Genomic DNA, 23337 nt, shown 5'->3' with positions numbered 1-23337 from the left:
TACTAATGGGGCAGTCCCAAAGTCCTCCCACCCATCAGTAGGTTTCTGCTCGAGGTGCCAGTTGTGACATTTCTCAGAAGTACCTGTATTTATTCACTCTGTCAGGTTTTCACTGTAATGCAATTACAGAACAGCACTAGCCTGGTAGGGTGCCAACTCCATGCAGTAGCCAGATTAAGTTGTCTTATTTGGTTAACAGTATTTTGATAGTTTATTAAATCCTAGTAGGAGTAGAAAGATAAGAGTGGAAAGAACAAATCTTATGGATTATCTGCTCTTGGTTGTTCACTCCTGTTGGTATAATCCTGGTCTGAATGATGAGCTCTGGGAACAAACGTTTCATGTTTTGCTATTGTCCCATCTTAAACACGTGCATTGCTTTATCAGAATAAGCATATTCTCTAGCTATTTTTTTCCAGTTTGCTGTTATTATCGCTGATGTGGAACATGGTGCTTGTTTTCTTTATCTGGAACGAAAACATTAGTTCGTCTCAGATAGCACAAGCTATTTGATCAGCCTTCAGATGGCAAGGCATTACAAAAGCTGCTGACACGGGACAAATCCAGACCTGTGGTGTGCAGCTTGAAAAGACTTCATGCCCTTGTTTTCAGTCCCCTGAGATAACCAGCTACCCACCCAGCAGCAGCAAAGAGCTAGGATTGATCATGTCAGACACAAAGCCCTCTCTCCTTACTGAGGCCAGGAGGCAGCAGGGATGTGCGTGGGGTCACCGGTGTGGACGCAGTGGTGAGAGAGAGAGCCCCTGCCTCCTCTGCAGTCCTGCTCATGTGTCAGCTGTCACACTGCTCTGTGGTGGCCTTGGGCCAGCTGAGATCAGCCTGGGTCTTGCCATGTAGCAGGAGCTGAGGTCCATGAGTGGTTCCTGTGGGGTGCTGGTGAAGCAGACAGCTTCCCTGTGGCTGTCTTCTCCACCTTGCTGCATTAGCTCCAGGCCAGCTCATCTGAGATGTGCCTGAGTCCATGGCAGGGCTGGTTTCCAGCAGCACCCTGCCACCTCTGCTTCTCATCCTGAGACTGCATCTTCCTAGGAAGTGCAGGAAAATAAGGACTTTATTTGAGCACAGCTCTTCCTCATGACCATATGCTTCCCCCTGTCACTGTCATATTTTCTGAAAAATCCCTTCACTAGGATTTGATCTCCTGGGAAGCTGAGAAGCCTCAGAAAAGAATGCAAACAATAATTATCTGATTGCTTCTCCTGTGTTCGCTGCTTTGGAATGTGGTCTAGACATTGTTTACCAACAGGTGCATGTTTGCTTGGTTTCATGTGAATTGTTTTTAATTAATGACCAATCACCATCAGCTGTGTTGAGGCTCTAAGGAGTCATGAGATTTATAATTCATTCTTGTTAAGCCTTCTGTCTGTATCCTTCTCTTTCTTTAGTATACTTTTAGTATAACATTCTATAATATCATATCAAATTATATCATATCAAATCAGCCTTCTGAGAACACAGAGTCAGATTCCTCATCTCTCACCTTGTCCTGGGGACCCCACAAACTCGACAGCCCCCTCTTTCTGGGCCAGCCCACAGCCCTGCCCCACCTTGCTGTCCTCAGCCTGCAGGATCACTGAGACCAGGGAGAACATGGTTCAGTGCATTTTGATCACAGTGTTTGCTGTACAATACTTGATATTCAGGCCTGCTTTGACTCCCCTGACATTATGTGCAAACTGAAGCCAAAATGATTATACTCTTGATACATAATCAGAAAATAGAAGATATTGTATTTTGCCAACAGCTGACTGCAAATCAAAGAAACAGGCTGCACAGCTAACATCTGCCTTTGCAATATGGGAAAAGATCTGATTTTCACTCTTCTTAATAGAGCAGTCTGGTCTCTGGTGCAGTTTGATGGTAGCAGCTACAACAGGGGGTGAACTGTACAGCTGGACACCTTACAGGTGTTATGGGGTGTAGGTGTTTGGCAGAGCTTGCCAGCAGATGGTTCTCAGTGAAAAGGGCATGAAAAGCTCTTCCTAGGCTGATCAACCAGGACTATCTCCTAGTCCAAAAGTTTTTGGGGTACCCTGTTTCCCCTTAGGAGTTATCTGAGGCAAGACTGGGATTCAAGGTAGCATCATGGTACTAGTGCTGGCTGTGCTGTCAGCTCCTTATTAGCACGTTGTGTTCTCTGTAAAGACGTGGCATACACGTGCCACATTGTGTTCTCTGTAAAGATGTGTATTTGAAGATGAATGAGGACAGGAACACCTGAAGCAGGAAAAGCTGGGAGGCATAAGGAAAGGAATTTACTTTCATTGCACTACCTCTTTGCAAGGTATTTTTAACATTTGTACCACCTCCAGGCTTATTTTGCATCCACTGTAGGCACTCTGACATGGCTTAAAAGAAAGAAAAGAAAACCCATATTGTATTCTACAGTGTTTTGTCCTCAGTTCCTGGCTGTGATGCTCATTAGCCTGGATAGGATGTAGGTGTCAAGAGGCCAGCAGAACAGTAGTGCCTACCAGGGACAGTAGGGGAGGACTGGAGCTCCTCAGCTGCCAGGTGCTCTCAGGTTCTCTGGCTGCACCTGGCCAGGAGCTGTGTCCTGGCATCCCTGCCATGCCTGGCATGCCTTGCACTTCAGCAGGCCTGATTGCCTGAGACGTCCACCCAGAAACCCCCCAAGAGGGAGCTTGGGCTGGAGTTGTTCCTGGCATGAGGGGCTGGACTGAGGCTAGGACCATGAAATGAGCTGTTGGAGCAGTTTGGAGAGTGAGTGGGAGGAGGGTTACAAATATGAAGGAAGAATTATGATGGATTTATCACAGCCTGAAATAAATTAACCTCTGGGAGGAATGATTTTGTAATAATTTGCATTTAGATACTCTGACACAGCCACATAACCCCAAACCTTCTGCAAACATTGTAATTAATTCAATCTCCAACATCCTGAGAGAGGGATAGAAATAGCACCATTTACATGGTTAAAGGAGCCAAGCACTCTTCCCTCAGAATTGCATTTTACACCCCTGGGTCTCCCCTTCTGTCTTGTTTCCAGAGCCTCCTTGGTGGGGTGAAAGGCAGGAGCAGTGAACAGCTGGAGAGCTTTCCTGGGCACAGCTCGCAGAGCTCCTGTGTGTTACAGCACACAGCCCATGGCAGGGAGCCCGTGTGGGCAGGGCAGAGAGGCTGGAGCACACAGCAGAAGAAGGAGAGAGCTGAGCCCTGTCTCAGCTCCTGGCAGTGGTGGCTGTGGGCAGGGCTGTTCCCCTGCAGGGACCCTGGCCCTCACTCCATCCCTGAGTGGGAAGTGGTCAAGTGATATAATATTCAGCAATCTGAAATGCAGTAATGAATTTGATAGCCAAAATGATCTGCTAACCCAGCCAGCTTGAGAGGGTGTTTCAAGGACAATCCAAGCCTGTAGCTATGCAGTGGGATATTCTCTTGTCATCAGCCTCCTGCCCATTCCTTTCCATTCCAGGACAGTTAATCATAAATGAGACACTTGCTTGATGCTGTTTTCCTGCCTGCTCTACGCTGTTTCTGTTTCCATGGGACTGTGCAGTCGGGGGGTTACATCCCACCCCAGCTTCAGCAGCTTTTGCAGGACAGCTGGCTCTCCCAGAGAGACCCACTTTGACCCTCACACTGGAAGGCTTGGGCAAGCTGTTTTCAGAGCATCTCAAGGTGCATCTTCTCTTACTTACAGATGTGTTGTACATTCAGGGTTCTCTGGGCGTGACCCAGAGCTGGCCTTGGTCACTGGAAGCAGATCCATCATCTTCAGGGAGATTTGAGCAGCCCTCCTGCTTCTGCCGTACCTGTCTGCTTTCAGCAAAGCTCTTGCAGGGGTGGGAGCACATGCTGTCCAGCAAGTGGTGAGCAACAGGTCAGCTGCACGCAGGGAGAACTTGTGTGGCACAGCAGCAGGCAGAGGACACACCCTGTATTGTGGAGATTTACTCCTTGTAAAACACCTCTGGCTCTCTGTAGGTACCTGCAGATGTCTCCTGCCAAGTGAACCCAAAGATATTTATAGTGCAAGCTTCAGCAATAGGACAAAGGCAGGTTGGCAAACAAAGGGACTTTGAAATATAAGAAGAACCAAAATATGCTCTGGAGCACATTTATTTTGGAATCAATAGAAAAAGGTTAAATAATAATAGTGAATGTTTCCAGGGTGGGTCAGGTTTGAAAGCAAAGAAAGCAAAGCGTGTTCACAGTGCTGTAAGACTCTTCTGTGTGTGCTGAGTGAGTTACAGAGATAAATGATGAAAACTTTGCTTCCCACTGAGATAGAGTGGGGTGGTGCTGAGCACCACACAAACACCTGCTGAGTACCTTACAAACACCTGCAGAAAGCTAAGATAAATGCCACTTCAAACGGGATTGAAACTGCTCCGTGTTCAAGAATGGAAACAATTCTATATTCAGTTCACAAAGTTGTGTAAAATTAACCAGTTTCTGCTATGGGAGTGATTTCTGCCTGTGTTTCCCCTGCTCCCTGGGTTGTGTGCAGGCTGTGGTGCCACCGCGGGGCTGGGGCCATCCTGCTCAGACACGCTGTGCCTCGCCCGGGCTGGCAGCGCACAGAGCGGCTGTCTGGACGTGTCCCAGTTTAATGAGCACATCTCTCACCGCTGCTGCTCCTCAGGGTCCCTCAGGGAGCTCAGGCAAGGGGCTTTTCCTCCCCTCCTCTTCTCCTGGGGGCAATCCCTGCACCTTCCCCCTTGGTTTCTGCAGCCTGTGCAGGGAGCCTGCCAGGAGGGCGGCTTTGGTCAACGCGTGCTGTCTCCTTGCAGGGATATCCATGTTTGCTCTCCCAGTTTCAGGCACACCTCCTGCCTGAATCCTGCTGGCAGCAGGCTGGGAGATCAGAGATCCCCAGGGTTCCCACTGATTTGACTCAGTTTCCCAAAGCAGGGCGTTTGTAAAGGGCTCTTGGAGGCTTTGCCTGAGCCTGCCAGCCCTGGCGGGTAATGGCGCCCAGAGGAAATGGCGGGAGCACTCGTGTTGTGGAGTGCGAGGCCTCTCAGCATGGCCAGGACTTCACCACCAAATGAATTCACCATCAACTGAGGAGGTAAAGGCACTTCTGGAAACAGCTGGGATCCCTTGGGATCCATTTCATTGTGATTGGCTTTTCAGACAGGCCAGGCCCTGTAAAGGCCTCGCTTTGTCCTGAGGGCATCAAGGCCCTCATGGACAGATGCATCCCACAGTAAAACTGCTGTGCACAAAACTTCCATTCTCACCAGAAATCCTGTGGCAGCAGAAACGGGATGGAAAAGGCTGGACAAGAAAAAAAGTTTTTTTAATTTGCCATGACAGGAATCAAAGCCATGTCTTGTCAAAAAATTCCAGCTCCCTTTTCCTGCCTGTCTGTCACATGTCAGCAGCCCTGACGCTGTTCAGATAAATACAGCTCTACAGAAGGGAGCCCGGGGAACGACTCAGAACAATCCAGTTTGTGAGGGAAGGAGGGGCTCAGGCAAGCCCTGGAACTGAGCTTGCATTTGGTGTGGCAGGCATGGAGCCACATGATATTTATATTTGACTCTTGAGGTTTTACATTGAGGCAAGTGGCTGCTTTCCTGCTGCTTTGGGCACTGGTGGGGACAGAGTGGGCACCAAGGGAGACGGGCAGCCCCAGGACACACCACCCTGACACTCCTGTCAGCTGGGAGCACAACACAAGGCTGGGGATGGAGTTTCTCTCCTGCAGAAGCTGGTGAGCAGCAATTTCTGTCATGTAGACGGGAGGACTGGCAGTGTGGATGCCCACAGTAACCTGTTTGCCAAGGGCAGGCTCACCCCATACCCTGCAGAGGTTGCTCAAGGGTCATCTGTGAGCAGGAATCCAAGGGCCAGCACAATGCAAACTCATCCTGGATGGCTTCTGCCTAAAATACATCAGCTACAGAACACTCCAGTTGGTCTATGGCTGCTAGTGAGATAACTTTCACACATGCCCAGTTTCAGAGACCCTTTACCCCCCATTTGCTAAGAGCTTTACTCTGGAAATAGCTAAGGACTTTAATGGGAAACTCTGGAGGCTGTGCAGGTTCAGGATTTGAAGCTGTTTAGACACACAAGATAAAACAAATTTTTTAAAATGTTTGGGCTCAGCTGTGACATTAGGACAGCAGTCCTGTAAAAGTGCCAGCAAAATCATTGGCAATCCCAGTGAAATTATCTCAAACATGGTAACTGCTTGGTAATTGGTTTATCCCAGAACATGTGTGGAACAGGAGGGGTATTTTATTGATTCTTTTAAATAAATGTTTGATTTCATTCAAATGAATTCTTATTGCTTGGGTAAGAAGAAACATAGGGTGTGTTTGCAGGTGGATGTGTTTTTCTAAGGACTCACAAGAACTTGAGCAATTATTTTTAAAATGTTGCTGACTTGCCTATGCAAGCACTTATTTCTCTACAGTAAAGAAATTGCAGAGGGCAGGAGAAGCTCCATACTGGAGAATTTTTCAAATTGACTGCTGAGTTCTCTTACCTTTCCTGTTCTTCTTAATAGCAAATGGTGATTTTCAATCAGTGATTGTCAGAGTAACCTTTTTTGGGGTGATCTTGTCTCTTTCCAGGAGATAAATTTTTCCTGAAAATTTCAATACATGTGGAGGGGAATTAGCTGCCCAAATTCCACTGACGTTCATCACATCTCTGTCTCTTGAAAACTTCTCACTAGCCTCACCTCTCTGGTTAAGGAAATGCCTTCCCAGGCTGTATTTGGTAGGGCAGGGAGCACTTTGGAGTTGTTTCTTTTTTTCCTTACAAAGCAGTTTCAAATGGTTGTGCTAATGCACGTATTAAGTCTAATGAGTACAGCTGTCATTTAATCAGACTCTGTGTCTTCTGGGATTCTAGGCAGAGATGGATTCTAGGACAGACTTTGAGCAGGATACTTTCCCTTCTCCTTACTCCAAATTTTTTTTCCTTCCTTTTTCTTCCCTCACAGTCAACAGTTAGAAAATCTGTGCCTGCATTCATACCAGCCACTGTATTAAAGCAGAAGAACTCAATTAGGTGGTAAATTTGACAAAAAGACCTGATGCAGATCCAGGTTACCAGGGAGCTGGGATATTTTTAATTTTCCCTTTTCCAGACCTGGCCATTAAACTGCATTTTCTCTGATTTTAGGGGAGCACCTGCGAATCTGCCCACAAGGCTACACCTGCTGCACCAGCGAGATGGAGGAGAACTTTGCAAACAAAAGCCGAAGTGAATTTGAAGCCATGATGAAAGAGGCTGGTCGCTCTGTGCAGGCCATCCTAACAGCACAGCACAGAAGCTTTGACAGTAAGTAAAACCTGCCTGCTTCCCTCTGCTCAGGATCCAGTCACTGCTCAGTTTTCCAGTCACTGCTCAGTTTCCCAGGCACTGTTGGAGCCAGGAGTTTGACACGTTTTTCTCTGCATCTCTCTCAACAGTTTGTGTGAAGCATTGAGCTGCTGGAATTGTAGAATTGTACCTCTGGCAGTGTTTCTGTAAGACCAAGGCATTTTGAGATCTCCATTTCAGAGCAGCCACTGGAGGAGGCTGGCAGACACTGGTGTGCCTTGGCACTGACACAGTTGTGACAGGCGTGCTGTAATCAGCTCCTACCACAGCAGAGTAGCATTTGAGGCAGTGATGTAAAACCTGGCACTGTGCCTTGAACTGTAAGTTGAACAGTATTGCAGAGGTGACTGGATAGCCCTCAGTAGGTGGGGAGAGTTTAAGGGGATATGGATTTTTCTTGCCCTTTCCATGTAGGTTCCAAGTGAAAAGGGGGTTAGTTGGTATTGGATGCTTATAACTGTCAGTTTCATACAAACATCAGGAAATGTTACAGAGCAGAAAAGCTCTTAGAGACTGTGGTGCATAAGATGTTGTGGAGCAACATTCTCTTCAAAGTCCAGAATCCCTCCTAACCTAAGCAAAGGCTAAGGATGGCTCTCCTACTTTTATTGTTCCCTGAAAAATTCATTTTGCAGAGCACAGTAAGCCTGGAGGTCTGAAGGCCACTATAAATAAATGGCTTACTGACAAAATTGAGATGACCTGTGATTCAGAAACTGTATCCATTATCAGATTTTGAAGAAGGTCAGACACTTAGAATCATGGCCCTCCTAACTTTATCAACAGTCATCATCACAGAGTTACCGTGAAAAGGAGTCGGGAGAAGAAGCTGTAATAGCCAGAAAGGTGGAACTGGAAATTCAAGTAGTAAATAATAGATCTAAAGAAATAAGCCTGACCTTCAGGCTTATAACCAAGATGATGAAGTGCTTTTACACTAAATAGGAAGAAAAGGCAGTGCATCTCTGCAAAAGCATTGTGTGTGTGGCCAAGGTTGGCCACAGCAAAGGCATTCCTTTGTAAGCTCAAAATTAATTGATTTTCACCTGCTTTAAAAGGTGACAATCAGGATTTTTAAAAGAGCCTGACAATGGTGGTTGCTCAGACTGATGTCTGAATGGGACCTGATGTAGCTGCTGCTGAGCACAATCCCCAGCCTCTGAAATCCAGCCCTTTGCAGGGGTTAGTGCTTGGTACCCTCTCTCTCCATTCCCTGTCACAGCACTGACTGCTATATCTGCTCTTTATTTTCACAACAGCCACTCCAAAGAGCAGAGTTCTGTATCTGTCATGTAAGAGAGTGCAAAATTTGATGGAAGCATTGAGGATTATACTAATAAACAGAAATTTCCTAGTGGGGAACTGGTTTAGTCTAAGTGTGATGTTTTGGTGGATTAATAATAATAATAATAACAGCAGTAAGAGTAACAGTAAGCAAAACAAAGTATATTAAAGGGGGATGCTTGTGTTGTCAGTAAGAGCCATTTGGTTTTATTCCCCAGTATTTTATTTTATTTTGGTTTTATTACCCAGAATTTTACAAATTTTACAAATAAAATTTTACAAATTTTATTTCTGTGGTGCATACCCAAGTTTCTTTTAAGTATCAAACAAAGTAAGTGTTCAATAAGCCAAGTATTACTTTTACAGACCATAATGCACAGATCATTGGTGTTCTGTAGTGGGAACAACCTCACTTGAGCCCCACAGGCCAGGAAGATGTCTTCTGCTCCCATTATACCCTTTTCTTGTGCTTAACTACCCTTGTAATCAATGCAGAGTTCATAATTTATGCAAGACATGATTAAAAAAATCATCATATTGTGTCTCAGTTTCAAGCATGACTTTACCTTTTAATAGTACTATTAATTTTTCTTTACCTACTGCATAAATGGTTTGAAATTGAGGGAGTTCTGGTGATGGGGCAATGGGATCACCTCAGCTCCTGAAACAATACCATGAAAACTGCCCTAGCTTCCAGGAAATGTTATTAATCTCACAGTGAACAAGACTTTTTGCAGGTAGTGCTGCTTAGAGCTGTTCAATAAAGATATAATAAAGATAAATTAAAGATAAGTAAAGCTTTTTAATGTCATACGGGTGAGTTCTAGTCTTGCTGGCACCAGATGCCTGATTTTGTTGGATTTCCTCAGCAGCACTTGGAGTGCAGCTTTTGGGGTTGCAGAGCTATTGATGCACAGCTTATCCTTAGTGATTTCATTTGGCCTTAGGAGGAGGCAGAGAGGCTCCACTGGATGGGGATGTCCAACCCTTTCTTAAAGTATTTGTAGCCTGGAGATCACATTATTCATGTATTCTCTGCTAGCAGGTGTGGCACACTGAACTTCAGGCCTGGAACTGTCTTATTTTTGGATTGATCACAGCAAACCTTGTACCTGTAATCTCACTGCTGATCATGGCAGTAGTCTCTACTGGTAGATTCCCCAAGCTCCAGATAAAAAATAGCAAGCAATCAGCAATCTGCCTCTGAAGTAATGTTCTCCATGCTTGTGGTCAACATTTTGCTTTGGAGAGTAATTCATCCTTGCAGGCTGTGGTCTGTAAAGCCCTAAATTGTCAGCATGCCTCTGCTCTGAGCTGCAGCTTTGTGTTGTTGCAAGGAAATACAGAGTCTGTGGTTTCAGTCTCCCTGGCTGCTTTTGGGGCAAACATTTTGTGTCCAAGAGCTGAGTGCCCTTTATCTCATACAAAGTACTTTCAGAGGAAATGCACGTGTGAGATACAGATGATGTGCAATAGGTGTAGCCCTATATTCAAAAGTGAGGTGTGTGGAATAGGCTCCTACGGTCTGAGTGCTCTCTCTGCCCAGCACAGGACACATGGCTGGAGATGCCCTTCCTCCAGGATCTGCCAGGGCTAAATTTAAACAGCCTATGGTATTACTTAGCTGCTTACCAGCACATTTGTTGTTTTGTTTTGTGTTACTGTGGTTAGCAGAATTTGGAGACATTAGTTGCGAGCTATATGTGTGGTCATAGGCTTGCTGTTAACCTTTTAACTGAAAAGGTAGCATTTTGCTCTACAACCAATTGGTTTTAATTTAAAAAAAAAGAAAAAGAGCCAGAAGCACAGTGAGTGATGGGAGCATATGCTTTTGATAACTCAATGCTAGGGAGGATGTTGTGGTCAGAATAGAGTTATTTCATTAGCAGGATTAAAGGCACAAATTCTTAGTTAATTCTGATGGCCCAGGGCTCTTGGTCAGATAGGGAGGGAAATGTAGGTACTTGGGAGCAGGGCTGTAGCAGAGACGTACTCGAGGCTGCTAGGTTGGTTTTGGTTGGCATTTATTTGCATGAAAAATATATATATATAGCCTATACTTAGAAAGAAAAACATTAATAATAAAAATAAAAACAAGCTGGGGGTCTTAAAGGGAGCTGGGATACAGCCTCTGTTGAGACTGGTACTAAATACTGTTTTAAAGGTGCTTCCGACATTGGTTGCAGAATGTGCTTCTTTTCAAACTGGTATCTTGTCAGTAAATGGGAAAATTTCAGTATCTGTTATTACAAAATTAAATACCTTGACAAGGAGCTTTGTCCACGAGGTGGTTCAGGATACAGATGGGAGCTGGCTGTGCCCCCTCTGACAGCTGCAGAACAGGACTGGCTCTTCAGTTGTGCTGGGAGAGAGTTACAAACATTGCTCAGGTCTGGGGGAGATTCCTGTAGAAAATGAGCTTTTTTTGTTTATCACACAACTGTATGTCAGTGTTGCTCACAGTCATCAGAATTCTGAACTCCTGTCCTTCCCAGTACAAATTAAACTTGTATTGCCATAATCTGTTGCAGCAATGAGCCTGGAAAAACTTCTGGGCTGTTAGGAAAGGCTCTAGAAGTGATTTGTGGTGCATGGTCAGAGCAGTCCCTTCCCAAGTCCCTGCAGCCAGGGATGGCTGCAGAGGGGTGTAAAGAGGGAGCAAGAGCAAGCAGTGCTTGGAGTGACAGTGAGGGGCTGCAAGCAGCAAGGAGCAAGGCTGTTTTTCTAATCTTTGTGAAAGCTCAATTGTTGAGAATATAATCTTTGTCTGTCTCTGTTTTCTCCCTTTTCCCCCACTTAAATCACTTTTTAATAATACTGCAATGTTGCACCAATCTTTCCTTTTGGTGCACTTAGCAAGCAGTCCCTGTATGACTGCTGACCTTTAGCTGTGAGCCAGGAAATCTGTCCTTTCAGAATTGTTTCATGTTTTCAGGAAATATCAACAAGCCAAAACAAAAAACCTTGGCTTTTAGTCCACACTGCACAGTCTAAAAATGATTTGTAGCTCTCATAAAATCTGTGATTTTTAAGCTGTGACAATCAAATGCAGATTAAAAATTTTGTGGTTTATAACTGGCTGGTCACTGGAAAGCTGATGCCATGTAAAAACTTTCATAGTGTCCGGTCTTGGTAGCCAGAAACTGCATATGCAGAAACACAGACCATGCAGATAATTAACATTATTTGAGAGTTAGTTTCAGACAGTTACATATTTCTTATGAAGATGAATCATTGTTTTAAATGTTACAAGGTGGGAAACGTCCTAGAAGCTGTTACACACTGATGGTTAAAATTTTACAGATTTCTAAAGGTCCCTTGTTTAAAGTTCAACCAAATGTGTCTTTGTCAGAGGAACTGAGTTATATAACCCTCAGTACCTACAGCTGCAGCCCCTATAAGCACTGTTGGAGAGAGGCATATATGATTTTTTTTTTACATTCATATATATTGTGAATGCTTAAGGAATCTGATCAGGAGGTTGTGGAGTAAGCCCAGCAGGCAGAGTTCTGTTCTGAACTAAAAAATCCAAACCTGACTGAATTTTGCTGGCATTTTCTCAGTTGATTATTGACAACTGAACCAAGCCCTGATGACCTGAAATTTGAAAGTACCTGAATTTGGTGGCCCAAGCACCAAAGAGAGATGCAGGAAATGACTGACACAAGGGTTGAGCAAGGATTATCTGGGCCAGCAGGGCTGCAGTGCCTGTGTCCCCAGACATTGTCCCAAAAGCACTGCTACACACTTGCCATGTCCTGCTGCCACTGCTCTCGGCCATGGGTGTTTCCTGGAGGCATCACAGGGCTTGGTGAGGTGCTGTCTAAAAGGTATTGTTTTTTTTAGAAACAGGGAAGAAGGGACTGGTTATGCCTTAAAATGTGGAAATGCTGCTGTTTTTAGAAATAAATTCCTTTGTTTCAGAGGTTGTGGAAAGGAGCACTTGTGGTGTGAGCAGAATTGCTCCAGCAGAAGCGGGCTGTGCTCTGTGAGCTGCCTGCCTCCTGCTGCCCCTGGCACCAGCACTGGCTGCTCCCTAGGGCCAGGAATTTGAGTTAGGACTTCAAATGTATTGCTTTTGGTCCAGAAACCCCTAATTGCCTGGGAGCAACTCTTTCTTGTGGTGACTCCCCAGGCCAGGGCTCTGCCCTGAAATTGTGGTGTGTGGCTCAGTTGGTGGCCTTGGCCACGGGCTCAGCACTGTGGGAGAGCTCTGACCTCTGGGGCATCCTTGGGCAGATGGGAGGCAGCAGGGCTCCCAGCACCTCATGGGACAGCAGGCTCAGCTGTCCCTCTGGATATGTGCTGGGGACATGGCATGGCTTCCATTGCACACCTGAGCTTTGTCTTTCCTAACATCAGTCTTGCATTGGCTGTCTGCTGTCTCCCAGCTAAACCTCTACTATGAAACAGTGCCTGTGCATGGGCATTTTTTTCCAAATAGAAAAGAATGAATGGGCCTAGAACATTTCAGGTCCTGAACAAAAAGCTGGTAGAGTCAGGAGACTGAGTTAGAGGGGGGACTTAAGGGCAGGAAGATGTTTGATCGTTTTTTTCTAGTGGCGTGACAAAGGAAAAGAAACCTGGGAATGAGTCTCTTTCACTGAGTGTTCATCACCTACACTGCATTCTTCTGAAAGGCCAGGGGCAACCTTTTTTGGTGAAATTGCACCATTGTGTGCTTCTTTCTGCACAGTGCTTGGGCAGCATCATTCAGAAGAAGCCCATTTGTCCTACTGCTTTACCTCGGGGATGCATTATCAAAGTATTTAGAGGCCATCAAAGATGATTCCTCTGGCTCCCATGGACTTCCTTCCCTTAGGGTTGGTTTGAGAACAATACAAAGAGAGCACCTCCTTTAAGCTGAAATAAAAAAGCAGAGTCTCAGGTGGATCCAGGACAGAGAAACAAATTTGGGGGTTCCCTTGGAGGTGCCCATAGGAAAAAGGCAGCAAACACCCATACTCACTTCATATCTTGTTCCCCCCAAGGAAGCACCTTAAAAAAAGCTCAGCACAAAACAGGATTGATGCTAGCCAGGCTGTCACTCCCCCACAGTCAGAGTCCAGAGAAAGGAGATGCTTTCATGTGTGGTGCTGAGCATCTCATTTGGTATTTATGGGTTCCTGGAATGGGGTGCGGTGTCTGCCGAGGTGCATTCCTGGGCAGACAAGATTAATCCTGACAGCTCTCTGCCTCGGGGAAGCAAACGCTAAAGCTCACCTGTAACAGCTCCAGCACCTGGAGTTTTCTCTCTCCTTACAGCCACTTCTCTTCACATATAATCTGGAAGGCTCTGCTCTGTGCTGCAGGGTATATTGCAATGTACGTGCAGCACTTTGCTTAACAGATGGCATAGGCACAATATTCTCTTTTATTGAAAGAAAAGAAAACAAGATGCTGGAGTGGCTGGGATGAGAGCACTGCACTGGGGTGCCTCCTGCAAGGGCGTGCACATCCTAAGAGATGAGCTGCTTCATCCTCTCAAAAGTCAGGTTAGGTGGAAAAGGTACATCAGGCATCTCGGTTTCGGCAGCTGTCACCATGTTTTGTCACATCCTCAAAAAAAAGCTGCCTCTGAGTGCTCAGAGTACAGTGAAATGTGCATCTGCTTGAGGGCATAAAAGAAAGCACCTGCTCTTCTGAGATACGGGATAACACAGGCATATTTGGCAAGAAATTAGTGATGCCCAGATAGTAATCTCAGAAGAAGGTGTTAGCAGAGTTTAACATTCAGGACACAGTGCATGAATCTTTTTGAAAGCCTCTGATTTCACAGAGCAAGCAGCCAAGCAGTCTAACTTTTATCACAGGTGCTGGTGTTGCCTTCAATGGCTGCAGAGCCTAACTCCCAGATGGCAGGATGGAAGTCAGGGCAGGGAATGGGAGATGAGCAGCTGAGGTTTCTCTGCAGAAGAGCCTGAATCTTTATGCTAAACCATTTTCTAGCTGGTTTATTGGCTTCACATGAAGCAGTTGTCACCCTTCATCTTTCTGATGCCCAGTGTTTCTCCTAAGAGGAAGAGAATAGGATTTCCTGGGCTGCTTTTATTACAAGGTGTAGGTGCTCTGAATCAACTCTTGAGGGGATGTTTTTGCTCCAGCTTGATGTTTGCCAAGAATTTAGTCTCTGTTCCAATCCAGGTGCTCTGGATATTTGGGAGCATGGGGGGCTCCAGCAGCAAGATGCTGTCCCCACCTAGAGATCAGCAAACAAAATGAGCTGGAAAATATGCTGTTGAAATATGTGGCATGTCCTGACATAGGAACTTGGGTTATTTTGAGCACTTCAAGGTATTTGTTCTCATTTGAGATGATAAAAGTACTTTGTTCTCCCTCACCAGAAATGCTTGCAGCAAACTGTTGGTTCTGCTTTATTAATTATTGCCATTGAAGCAGCATAGAGCCAAGAAGTGCTGTAATGCACTGCAGGGCATCCTGCCTGTCTGAGTCTCAACTTATGGTCCAAGGACTTTGTTTGAAAACAAAAATAAACAAACAAACATCTGGTTTGGAGAAGTGGATTATGAGCGGAAAAGATGAGTGGAAGGTCATACTATAGGTCTGTGCTAGGGATGGGAACAGAGCTCAAGTCCCTGGGTGCTGGGTGAGGTGCAGGAGCACCTCTAGTTCATAAAACAGTGATCCTCTTCTAGTAAGACACCAAAATACATCATGTCATTCCCTGTCTTACAGGGGTTCATCAACTCTCTTCTCAGCACCCCAGCCTAAGAGGGAATAGGCACTGCCTCTAAATGCTCTCTGGTCATTGGTATTTCTGGTTTTTCTGTGCAAGGCCCCTTCTGAAGTGGAAGTAATGATGCAAATCATGAGGGAGGTCTGCAAACTACTTGAATAAATGGGGACAGGTGTATAGGAGTTTTTTGGTGTCAGGTAACCTGTTGTGATTAGAGGAGTTGATCTGTTTTTTAGAGTGTAATGTGAGTACCAGTAGTGCCAATAAGAGCTTGAAGGTGATGTCTGCCTATGAAAAGCAGGCTGAGAATTGATTGTCTACAGGGAGACTCAAAGATAATCCCCTTTTTGGGTAAAAAGAGGCTGAATACCCTTACTGATGAACATTTCAACTTTGTATTTTCTGTCGCTGCTTAAGGATGTAAACTGTTCTCTTCTCCCCCACTTCCTATCCTTATTTTGTTTTCTCCCTTCAGGCCGACACAGCTTCTTGCATTTAAAAGCACAGTTAAAATGGTGTAATGTGTGCAGAGCTTTTTCCAGTGCTTCACTTCCTGTCCAGGCAATGTTGGGTTATCTTGATTCTATTTCTTGTATTTTCTGAAATGAACCATGGTAGAGGGAAAGAAAACTCTCATTTTACCCAGCAGTTCATAGCTACTTCTGAAGAAACCGGGTAGTGTTGAGTCATTCCAAGACACCGATGGGCTGAGTTTGTTTCACTAAAAAAAAAAAAAAAAAAAAAAAAGAAATCAGGAAACCCAGCTTCTATCAGGCGTGATATTACAAAATGTGAGTGCAGCATCAGGTGCTCTGAGGTGGTGACCCAGGCAGGATTAACAATGGGTTTTACTTCAGCTTGGTTGGGATCTTTAGGAGAGTACATGGAAAAAAGATTGAGGGATTTTAAAGATTTGTCTTTAGTTATACTCCTTCTAATCCTCTGCTTTCCCAGCAGGATCTCCCCTTTGCAGGAAGTTGTTTGACATTGCTCAGCAGTGATTCCTGCTGACCAAGGGGTAACATCAGCACACTCTTTACCCCAAGGCTGGAGAGAAACAGTGAGGCTGTTCATTAGTACAGAAAATAAAAAGGATTCATTTTTTCTCTCTGAAGCACCATGTTATTGATTACCCACCTTTGTTTTTGCATGTACTGCTGGAACTGTTGTTTCCCTTTGTCTTAGCATTTTCACATTATTCACTATACCTACCTCATATTTTTCAAAGCAGTACAGTTAAGATTGTGAATCCATTTAAACTCAGTGACTTAGAGATGCTGATAAAGGCAGAGGGTCATTTAAAGGAATATATATATATATATGTATGTATGTATGTAGATAGATGTCTGTATTTCAGTTGAAAGGAATTGCTGTGTTCTTTTGTAGGTGTTGGTGGGAATGAATATTACAGTATTTTTACATGTTGAGAGGTAACAAGCTTGTTAATTTGACTTTGGAATGCCACAAATACCTAGTTAAATGTGAATGCTAAATTGTGGGTCTCCAGCTGTTCTTAAACAGAAAGGAAGCTCCAAATGAAGGAGACATCAGATACAAAAAAGAGGAGCAACCTTACGTTGAGTAGGGAGGGGTGTGGGATTCAATTTTTTGGTTTTCATTTCCAGTAGTGTTTAGCAATAAATGCGGCCCGTGGTGACTGTCTCTGCACTGCAGGTTCCCAAGCTGTATGGCAATGATAAAATAAACAAACCCCAGCACTCCCAACCTCCCTCCCAAAACCTGAGACAGCTGTGAGCTGGGGATCAGCCTGTGGGTTAATCAAGGCTTGGGGAAATATGTTTGTTACAATTTGAGTATTGAGTCTGGATTCAGCTTTTAGTGTTCTGGAGATAATTGAGCAGCTTCCTACAGCCCCAGCAGTAGAGCAATTCCCTTGTAAAATGCAGCCTTGTTTTAATGCAGCTAAAAATGAATCAATTAGTCCTCAAGGAGTAATGAATGTCAATAAAAGTATTGTGTGGCAGCATGTAGTAAACATCTTGTGGAGGAAATGGCTGGAATTGACTTTTCTGAGAGCAGGATTTCAGCTCTCTTCTGATGCACCCATCCGTGCCTGTGGCTCTGCTCCTGCCCTCCAGGTCATTAAGAAAGGCAAGGCCGTAGGTGGACATAACCAAGAATAATGGATAGCCTCAATTTGCTGGCCTGGTGCTTTATTTGTGACATCTGAGGGCAAAGTGGAGCGTCCTGTTTGTCATGGTTCACTGTAAATAAGGACTTGTCTGTGTCTGCTCTCCAGTGCTGGCTCACAGGTAATAATGAGAGAGGCAGGGTTCCTCCTCCTCTGGTGCTGACTGCTTTGGCTGGAGCAGGAGCTGATCCTCCTCTTGAACACCTGCAGGCGAACAGCAAAGCTGTGCAGTTGGCTGTACCCATGACAAATACAACCAGTATTTTACATGTCAGCCTGCAATTGCTGCAGCTCTGAAAAAACATGGCTGAGTTTTGTCCAGCCTGAGGAGCTCTTTGAAAGCAACATGACCTTGTTTCTGCAGGATTTGGCCTCCTTTGCCTTTTGTGTCTGCCATAGAGTTCTGAGTCAGGTTGGAGATGACATGGCTGAGCTAAGCCAGCCCAGCTTTCCTCCCATCCCCTCACCGTGTCGAGCTCACTGCAGGTCACAGTGAAGCCCATCCCAGAAGTGCATCTGCCTGCCTGCTGCTGCCTGACTGTCACCACCAGGCCCCTAAAGTGCTGCACAGCTCAGCTTCTGTTTGATCATATGAAACACTAATCAGCAGATAAGAAACACTAAATATTTTTATGTTTCCATACTCCATATCAAGAAAGCCAGAAGGCAAAACACAAGAACTGAGATTTTTTTTTTTTTTTTTTTTTGCAGTTTAATTTGTGCCTCCCTCTCTGGCACAAATAAACTATTGATATTTACTCTTCATTGATGTGATCCTACACTGTTTTTTTTCTTCCCAGGCTCCTTGCCTCTTGCTGGACACATGAGAGATGATGTCTGCTGAATCATCACATTCATTGGGTAGCATGGTGCATTATTTACTGTGCATCATCCAAATCCTACACTCAGAAATAATTATTCATTTCCTCATCAGCTAATTAAAGATCATATCATAAAGCATGTGCATCAGGAAGCTGAATTAAGGTTTCACCAGAAGCTTGAATTTGCTCAGATCCCTCAGTATGGGGGTGTTTGGCTTTGCAATTATAAGGCAGCCTTGAGTGGAGTCTTTCAAATCTAATGTCTTTCAAATCCTCCCATTTGCAGCAGGAGGTGCCAGCCTGGCTCCCTCCCTGCCATCACTGCCCACTCCAGCATGCCAGGGCCCAGCAGCTTCTGGGGGAAAAGCAAAGCAAGGGCAGCTGGTCCTGTTGTAAAGCACCAACTCCTTTCCTTAATCTCAGCCTTACACAAGTAATGCGTTTGGCTGATCTTCTTCCCTAAAATTCATCTCAAAGCAGATTCCCAGCATGAAAGGTTGGTGCAAGATGTGCCAGGTAGGTTTGTTGTGAGGTGTATAATTACACTGGGAGCTTTTCAGTCTGCTCATCTGGAATTTGCATCGAGTATGATTAGTTAAGTGGAGACCTCTTTATTTGATTACCCCTTTTTTGTTGTTGTCTAAAAGAGAAAATGACACAGTTAGGCAGGAAAAGCTTTAGAGAGGGCTGATCTCTTTATTATATGTTTCTTTGGTGTTTGGCACAGTGTGGTTGAGAGCTTCCAGTTCTATAATAACAGTTATAATGAATGTGCATTGCCAGTGAAATTGTACTTCAAACATCACAGGTGAACTGATACAGACTCAAACTGTTACCTAAGAAGAAAATAGCTTTTCTTTGTTGTTGCCTTTAGACCATGATAAGCGTTTCAGCTGGAGAAGGAACAAGTACTTTTTTACATTTTTGAAGTTAATGCACAGAAAGTCTTCACTTGATTAGCAGAGGTCCTGCGTAGGATGGCTGTTTCATTGCTAAGAGTTTAAGTGAGCTATAAATATATTTTATGCCCTTGTACAAGTTCAGAGGACCATGAAATATAATTAAAAGATTCTGGGCACCGCACTCATAGGAGCAACATAGGAAATAAATGTTTGACCTTTCTTACCTTTGGTCACCAGTAAGCAATTCCTCTCTGTGCTTCTTGCCTGCATTACTGTTTTGGCTTAAATACAAGATTCAGATACCTACTGAAAATGTTCAGTGAACATTCACAATTCAGTAGTTCTTCTGTCTGGATTTTTCTCTTCTCTGGAAGGTGCAGTGAAAAATGCCAAGCTATTAGAAGCTAACAATTACTTTCAATTATGCAAACCAGCTTTGGCTATGAATGAGAAAGAGATTTGGAGTCTATTGTTATTTCCTTTTAACTCTGAAAACAAAACAAGAAATGCTAATCAAGACATTTTATACAACTGAAGCACAGTGTGTCTGAAGCAGTTCTGTTCTATTCCTAGCCAAGGGAAACTCCTTGTATATGTATCACACCAGAGTAGGATCTGCCTGTGGATTAAAATCCCTGAAGATTTACTGGGAAGCTGACTCACCAAACAGACTTCTCTGTAAAACTGAGCCAAGTTTTGACACTGAATAAGTTGATGTAACTGGGTTAGGACATGGCCCAGTGATTTTCAGGTTTCCACTGGGGAATACAGCTGTGACCGACTCATTCTGAAAGAAACCCAGAAAATTAAATACACAGTAACAAATATAAATTTTATCTCTTGGGGCCAAAGGAAATAGAACAAGCCCTTGTCTGCTGTGTGTAAAACAGAGGAAGAAGCCAGTGGCTGTCAAGCTAAGGGAAATGAGCTTGCAGGATCTGATTATCTGTTATTTGAGTCTGTAGTCACTGAGCTGGGAGCCAGCCTGTTGGACTCAGCCCTGCTGGGCCAGAGCTGCATGCCACAGTCTCCTGAGCTCTGTGGGATCATTCTCTTGGCTTATGCCCAGTGCTGGTGGTGCAGGCTCAGAGCTGGGAGCTCTTTGGTCCATGATGCTACCATCAGTAATGCTCCTGGAGGAGGATGGCAGCATCTGTGGCAGCAGTTTGAAACACTTTTGCTGGAGGTGTCCACAGTAGACTGTCATTAGGCACCTGCTTCAGGCATCTTCAAAGGGAAGGGAGGAGGCAGCCAGCATGAAATCTCAAAAGCTTGCTGTAAGCCTGCCCTCACCACCCAGATAAGAGCAGCCTCAGGGAGTGTGCCCAGGTGAAGTAAGGGTGGAATGAGTCACCCTGAGAAATCAGCTCATCAAACCCAAGTGCTGAGTGAACAGCAGCAGCAGAAGTACATCTGTGGGAATAGTTGTCTTTATTAGAGCAGAGGTAAGCCCTGAGCAAGACTTTCTAAAGAATGGGTCTGTGTAAGGCCTCTAAGTGCCTGCAGTGCTGGGGAGCAGACATCCTGGTTGCCCATGCTCTGGGTTCCACATGGGAGCTGGAGGAGGCACAGGGATGAGGAGGAGGCACTTACCTCATCCTGCACTGAAGGGATACATCCTTGTCAGGGAATCTCTGACTTTTCTCTGCAACAAGCAGAGACTGACACCACCAAAAAAATGCCATTGATGCAAACTGGCCTGTCTCCTCACAGCAGCTCCTTCCCTGGTGTCTCTGCTCTTCATTGCAAGATGAATAGACAGGCTCTTATTCCCATGGCCCTTCTTATGGAGTGTAAAGCCTCCCTTCTGTTTAAATAAACATACACATGGCAAGGATCTGACACAGAGACTGAAGTTGCTGGAGGGGCACTTCCATGGCCACTACAGTGGACCCCATGGGGATATGGTATAAAACCACCTTGAGACATAGGTGTGAAAAAGCTGGAGAGGCTGAGTTTTACCAGGCTGTCCCTCCTGAGTGTAAGGGCTGAGAATTTTGCTGCTGTGCACGATCCACATTTGCAGAACAGAAAGAATCTCTGCAGAAGGTGACCCGGCTTGGGAGATGGGGGAAGTTTATCACCAAGAGAATATATAAATAATGGGTAAGCAGTAACTTGCATACCCTCCATTCAGGCATATTCCTGAGCACAGAGGAGGGAGATTTGGGCAGACTGCAGTCAAGAGAAAACAGCTTGATCAGCAGCAGTCATGTTTGAGCATCTCGGGGATAGATTGGGATATAGAGGCAAAGAGGGAACAGGGATATTTCTTACAACATGAAAAACACATGTGAGGGAGCTAGGAGTGAACACTGTCAGTAGACACAGTTTAGGTTGAGTCTTTTTCCATTAAAAAAAAAGTATGATGGGTAATTTTCATTAAAAGGGCTATAAAGATTGGAATCTCTGCTGTCATAAAACTTACAGGTCTCTGTAGTGCAATATATTTTAAAAAGGCAGGCACTTGAGAGAGAAGGTGATGCTACACAAACCACAGACCACAGCAGGGATAAAATACTTCCCAATCATACCTGAATGATGGGACACAGCACCTTGACTGCCTGCTTCCACCTTGGGAATTGGGCTGTGATATTTGTTGTGTTCTGTACCAGAAGCTTCCCAAGCAACCCAGGAAGGAAGCAGCCACCAACAGCACAGTTAAATCTTCTCAGGCCTCTTCTGCAGTCATAGCACTGCAGTAAATCTTGATAATTATTTCACTGGAGTTTTGTCCTCTTTGTATGTAAGGCCAAACATTTATCTGTAGAGTTTCACATTTAGGGTATTTTGTAGTGATGGTAAACTGAAAATAGAGTACATATTCTCCATAATTCCAGAGAGTCACAATGAACTGAAACAATTTGGAACCTGAAATCAGATACTGTGAGTTCATTTTCTTCTGATAATAGAAATTCACTGTGTCAAGTTAAGCTGATAAAATACTTCCATTTCAGATTGCTGCAAACAAGCAATTTGGGCAAGGAAGCAGTTTGAACTCCTATTAGGAAGAGAATTAGTTTTCAGCGTGGTCAGATTAGCAAAACCAGTATCTAAGGACCAATTTCTAATTTCTTATTTAGAGTAATTGCTGATCTGCTGAACGAGACCTGTGTTCATACTCGAGGGACTGCAGTCGTGGCCGTGTTAGCATGTTAACAGCTAAGGCAAAGTGCACAGTGCAAGCCCCAAAACACAATATAATCCTTTATGGAGGCAGTTCTCACCTTTATCTCTAAAGGAGTTCTCAGCTTCATCACTCCCCCCCTCAGTGCACATGGCTGTTGTGTTTCTTAGCTTTATAGAGAATCCCCTATTTTTCACATTCTAGACCACTTCAAGTTGATACAAAAATCCACCTAAAATATTAATTTGGGACTGGAAATAGATAGTATGGTTTTTCTCAGCTTCCACTTTAGGGAATTTAAGTGGTCAATTTTCAGGCAAAATTGTGTGCCTTTAAAGTAACAAGCATCAAAGACTGTTTTTAAGATGCTGGAAGACATTGAAAATGTTCAGGTAGTTAGCTTTGGATGATTTAATACTTGGCTTAATTTAAATCCTGGAAAGACTGAACTAACGCATATCTTAAGAAGTAATTGCTTTGAGCAAGTGGAAAATATCATCTCTTCTTTATTCAAAGGAATGTGTCTGTGCCAATTAGAATGGAACATTATTTTGGGCTTACTGTGGACTGCTGAGTGACCATGGAGGGGAAAAAAAATCACATCTTCCTATGGTCACAGTTAGAAAAAAATACCCATTTGTGTTGTCCTGATGAATCTTTGGCCTCTAAAGGTCATGGTGGCATTGCATCAGGAGGCCAAGGTGCTCATGGTGACACCCTCAAGGCAAGAAGTTTTGTGGAGCTGCATGTGTGACCACCCAAAGGTGCCCATGGAAAGCCCAGCTTTGACCCAGTGAGGTTTGTTTCATTATGAAAATTGTGTGCTATTACCTTGTCTTAGACTGGTTTGCTGTTTGCTTTTGGGAAGTTTGATGCTGGAAATAGACACCCATGTTTGGAAGCAAACTATGTTTAGGCAAATTCCCAGGCCTGGAGGACAGAAGCTACACTGCTCCTGTTGTGCCATGTGGGTAAGTGGCTGATGTGTTCTGTGTGTCTGTTGCTCAGAACAGGGCAGGGAA

At 44.5% G+C, this 23337-nt stretch overlaps 1 protein-coding gene across 1 annotated transcript in view; it reads left to right on the top strand.

Annotated features, from left to right (window-relative positions):
* Positions 1-23337, top strand: part of GPC1 (glypican 1) — a 204302-nt gene that overhangs the window by 96325 nt on the left and 84640 nt on the right. The window contains exon 2 of the mRNA XM_030227087.2: positions 7132-7290. Coding sequence (XP_030082947.1) covers positions 7132-7290 — 159 coding nt within the window. The remainder of the gene's footprint in view (positions 1-7131; positions 7291-23337) is intronic.

The sequence above is a fragment of the Serinus canaria genome, chromosome 9 (genome assembly GCF_022539315.1).
Source record: "Serinus canaria isolate serCan28SL12 chromosome 9, serCan2020, whole genome shotgun sequence".
NCBI lineage: Eukaryota > Metazoa > Chordata > Aves > Passeriformes > Fringillidae > Serinus > Serinus canaria.
This window is presented reverse-complemented; position numbering and strand designations above follow the sequence as displayed.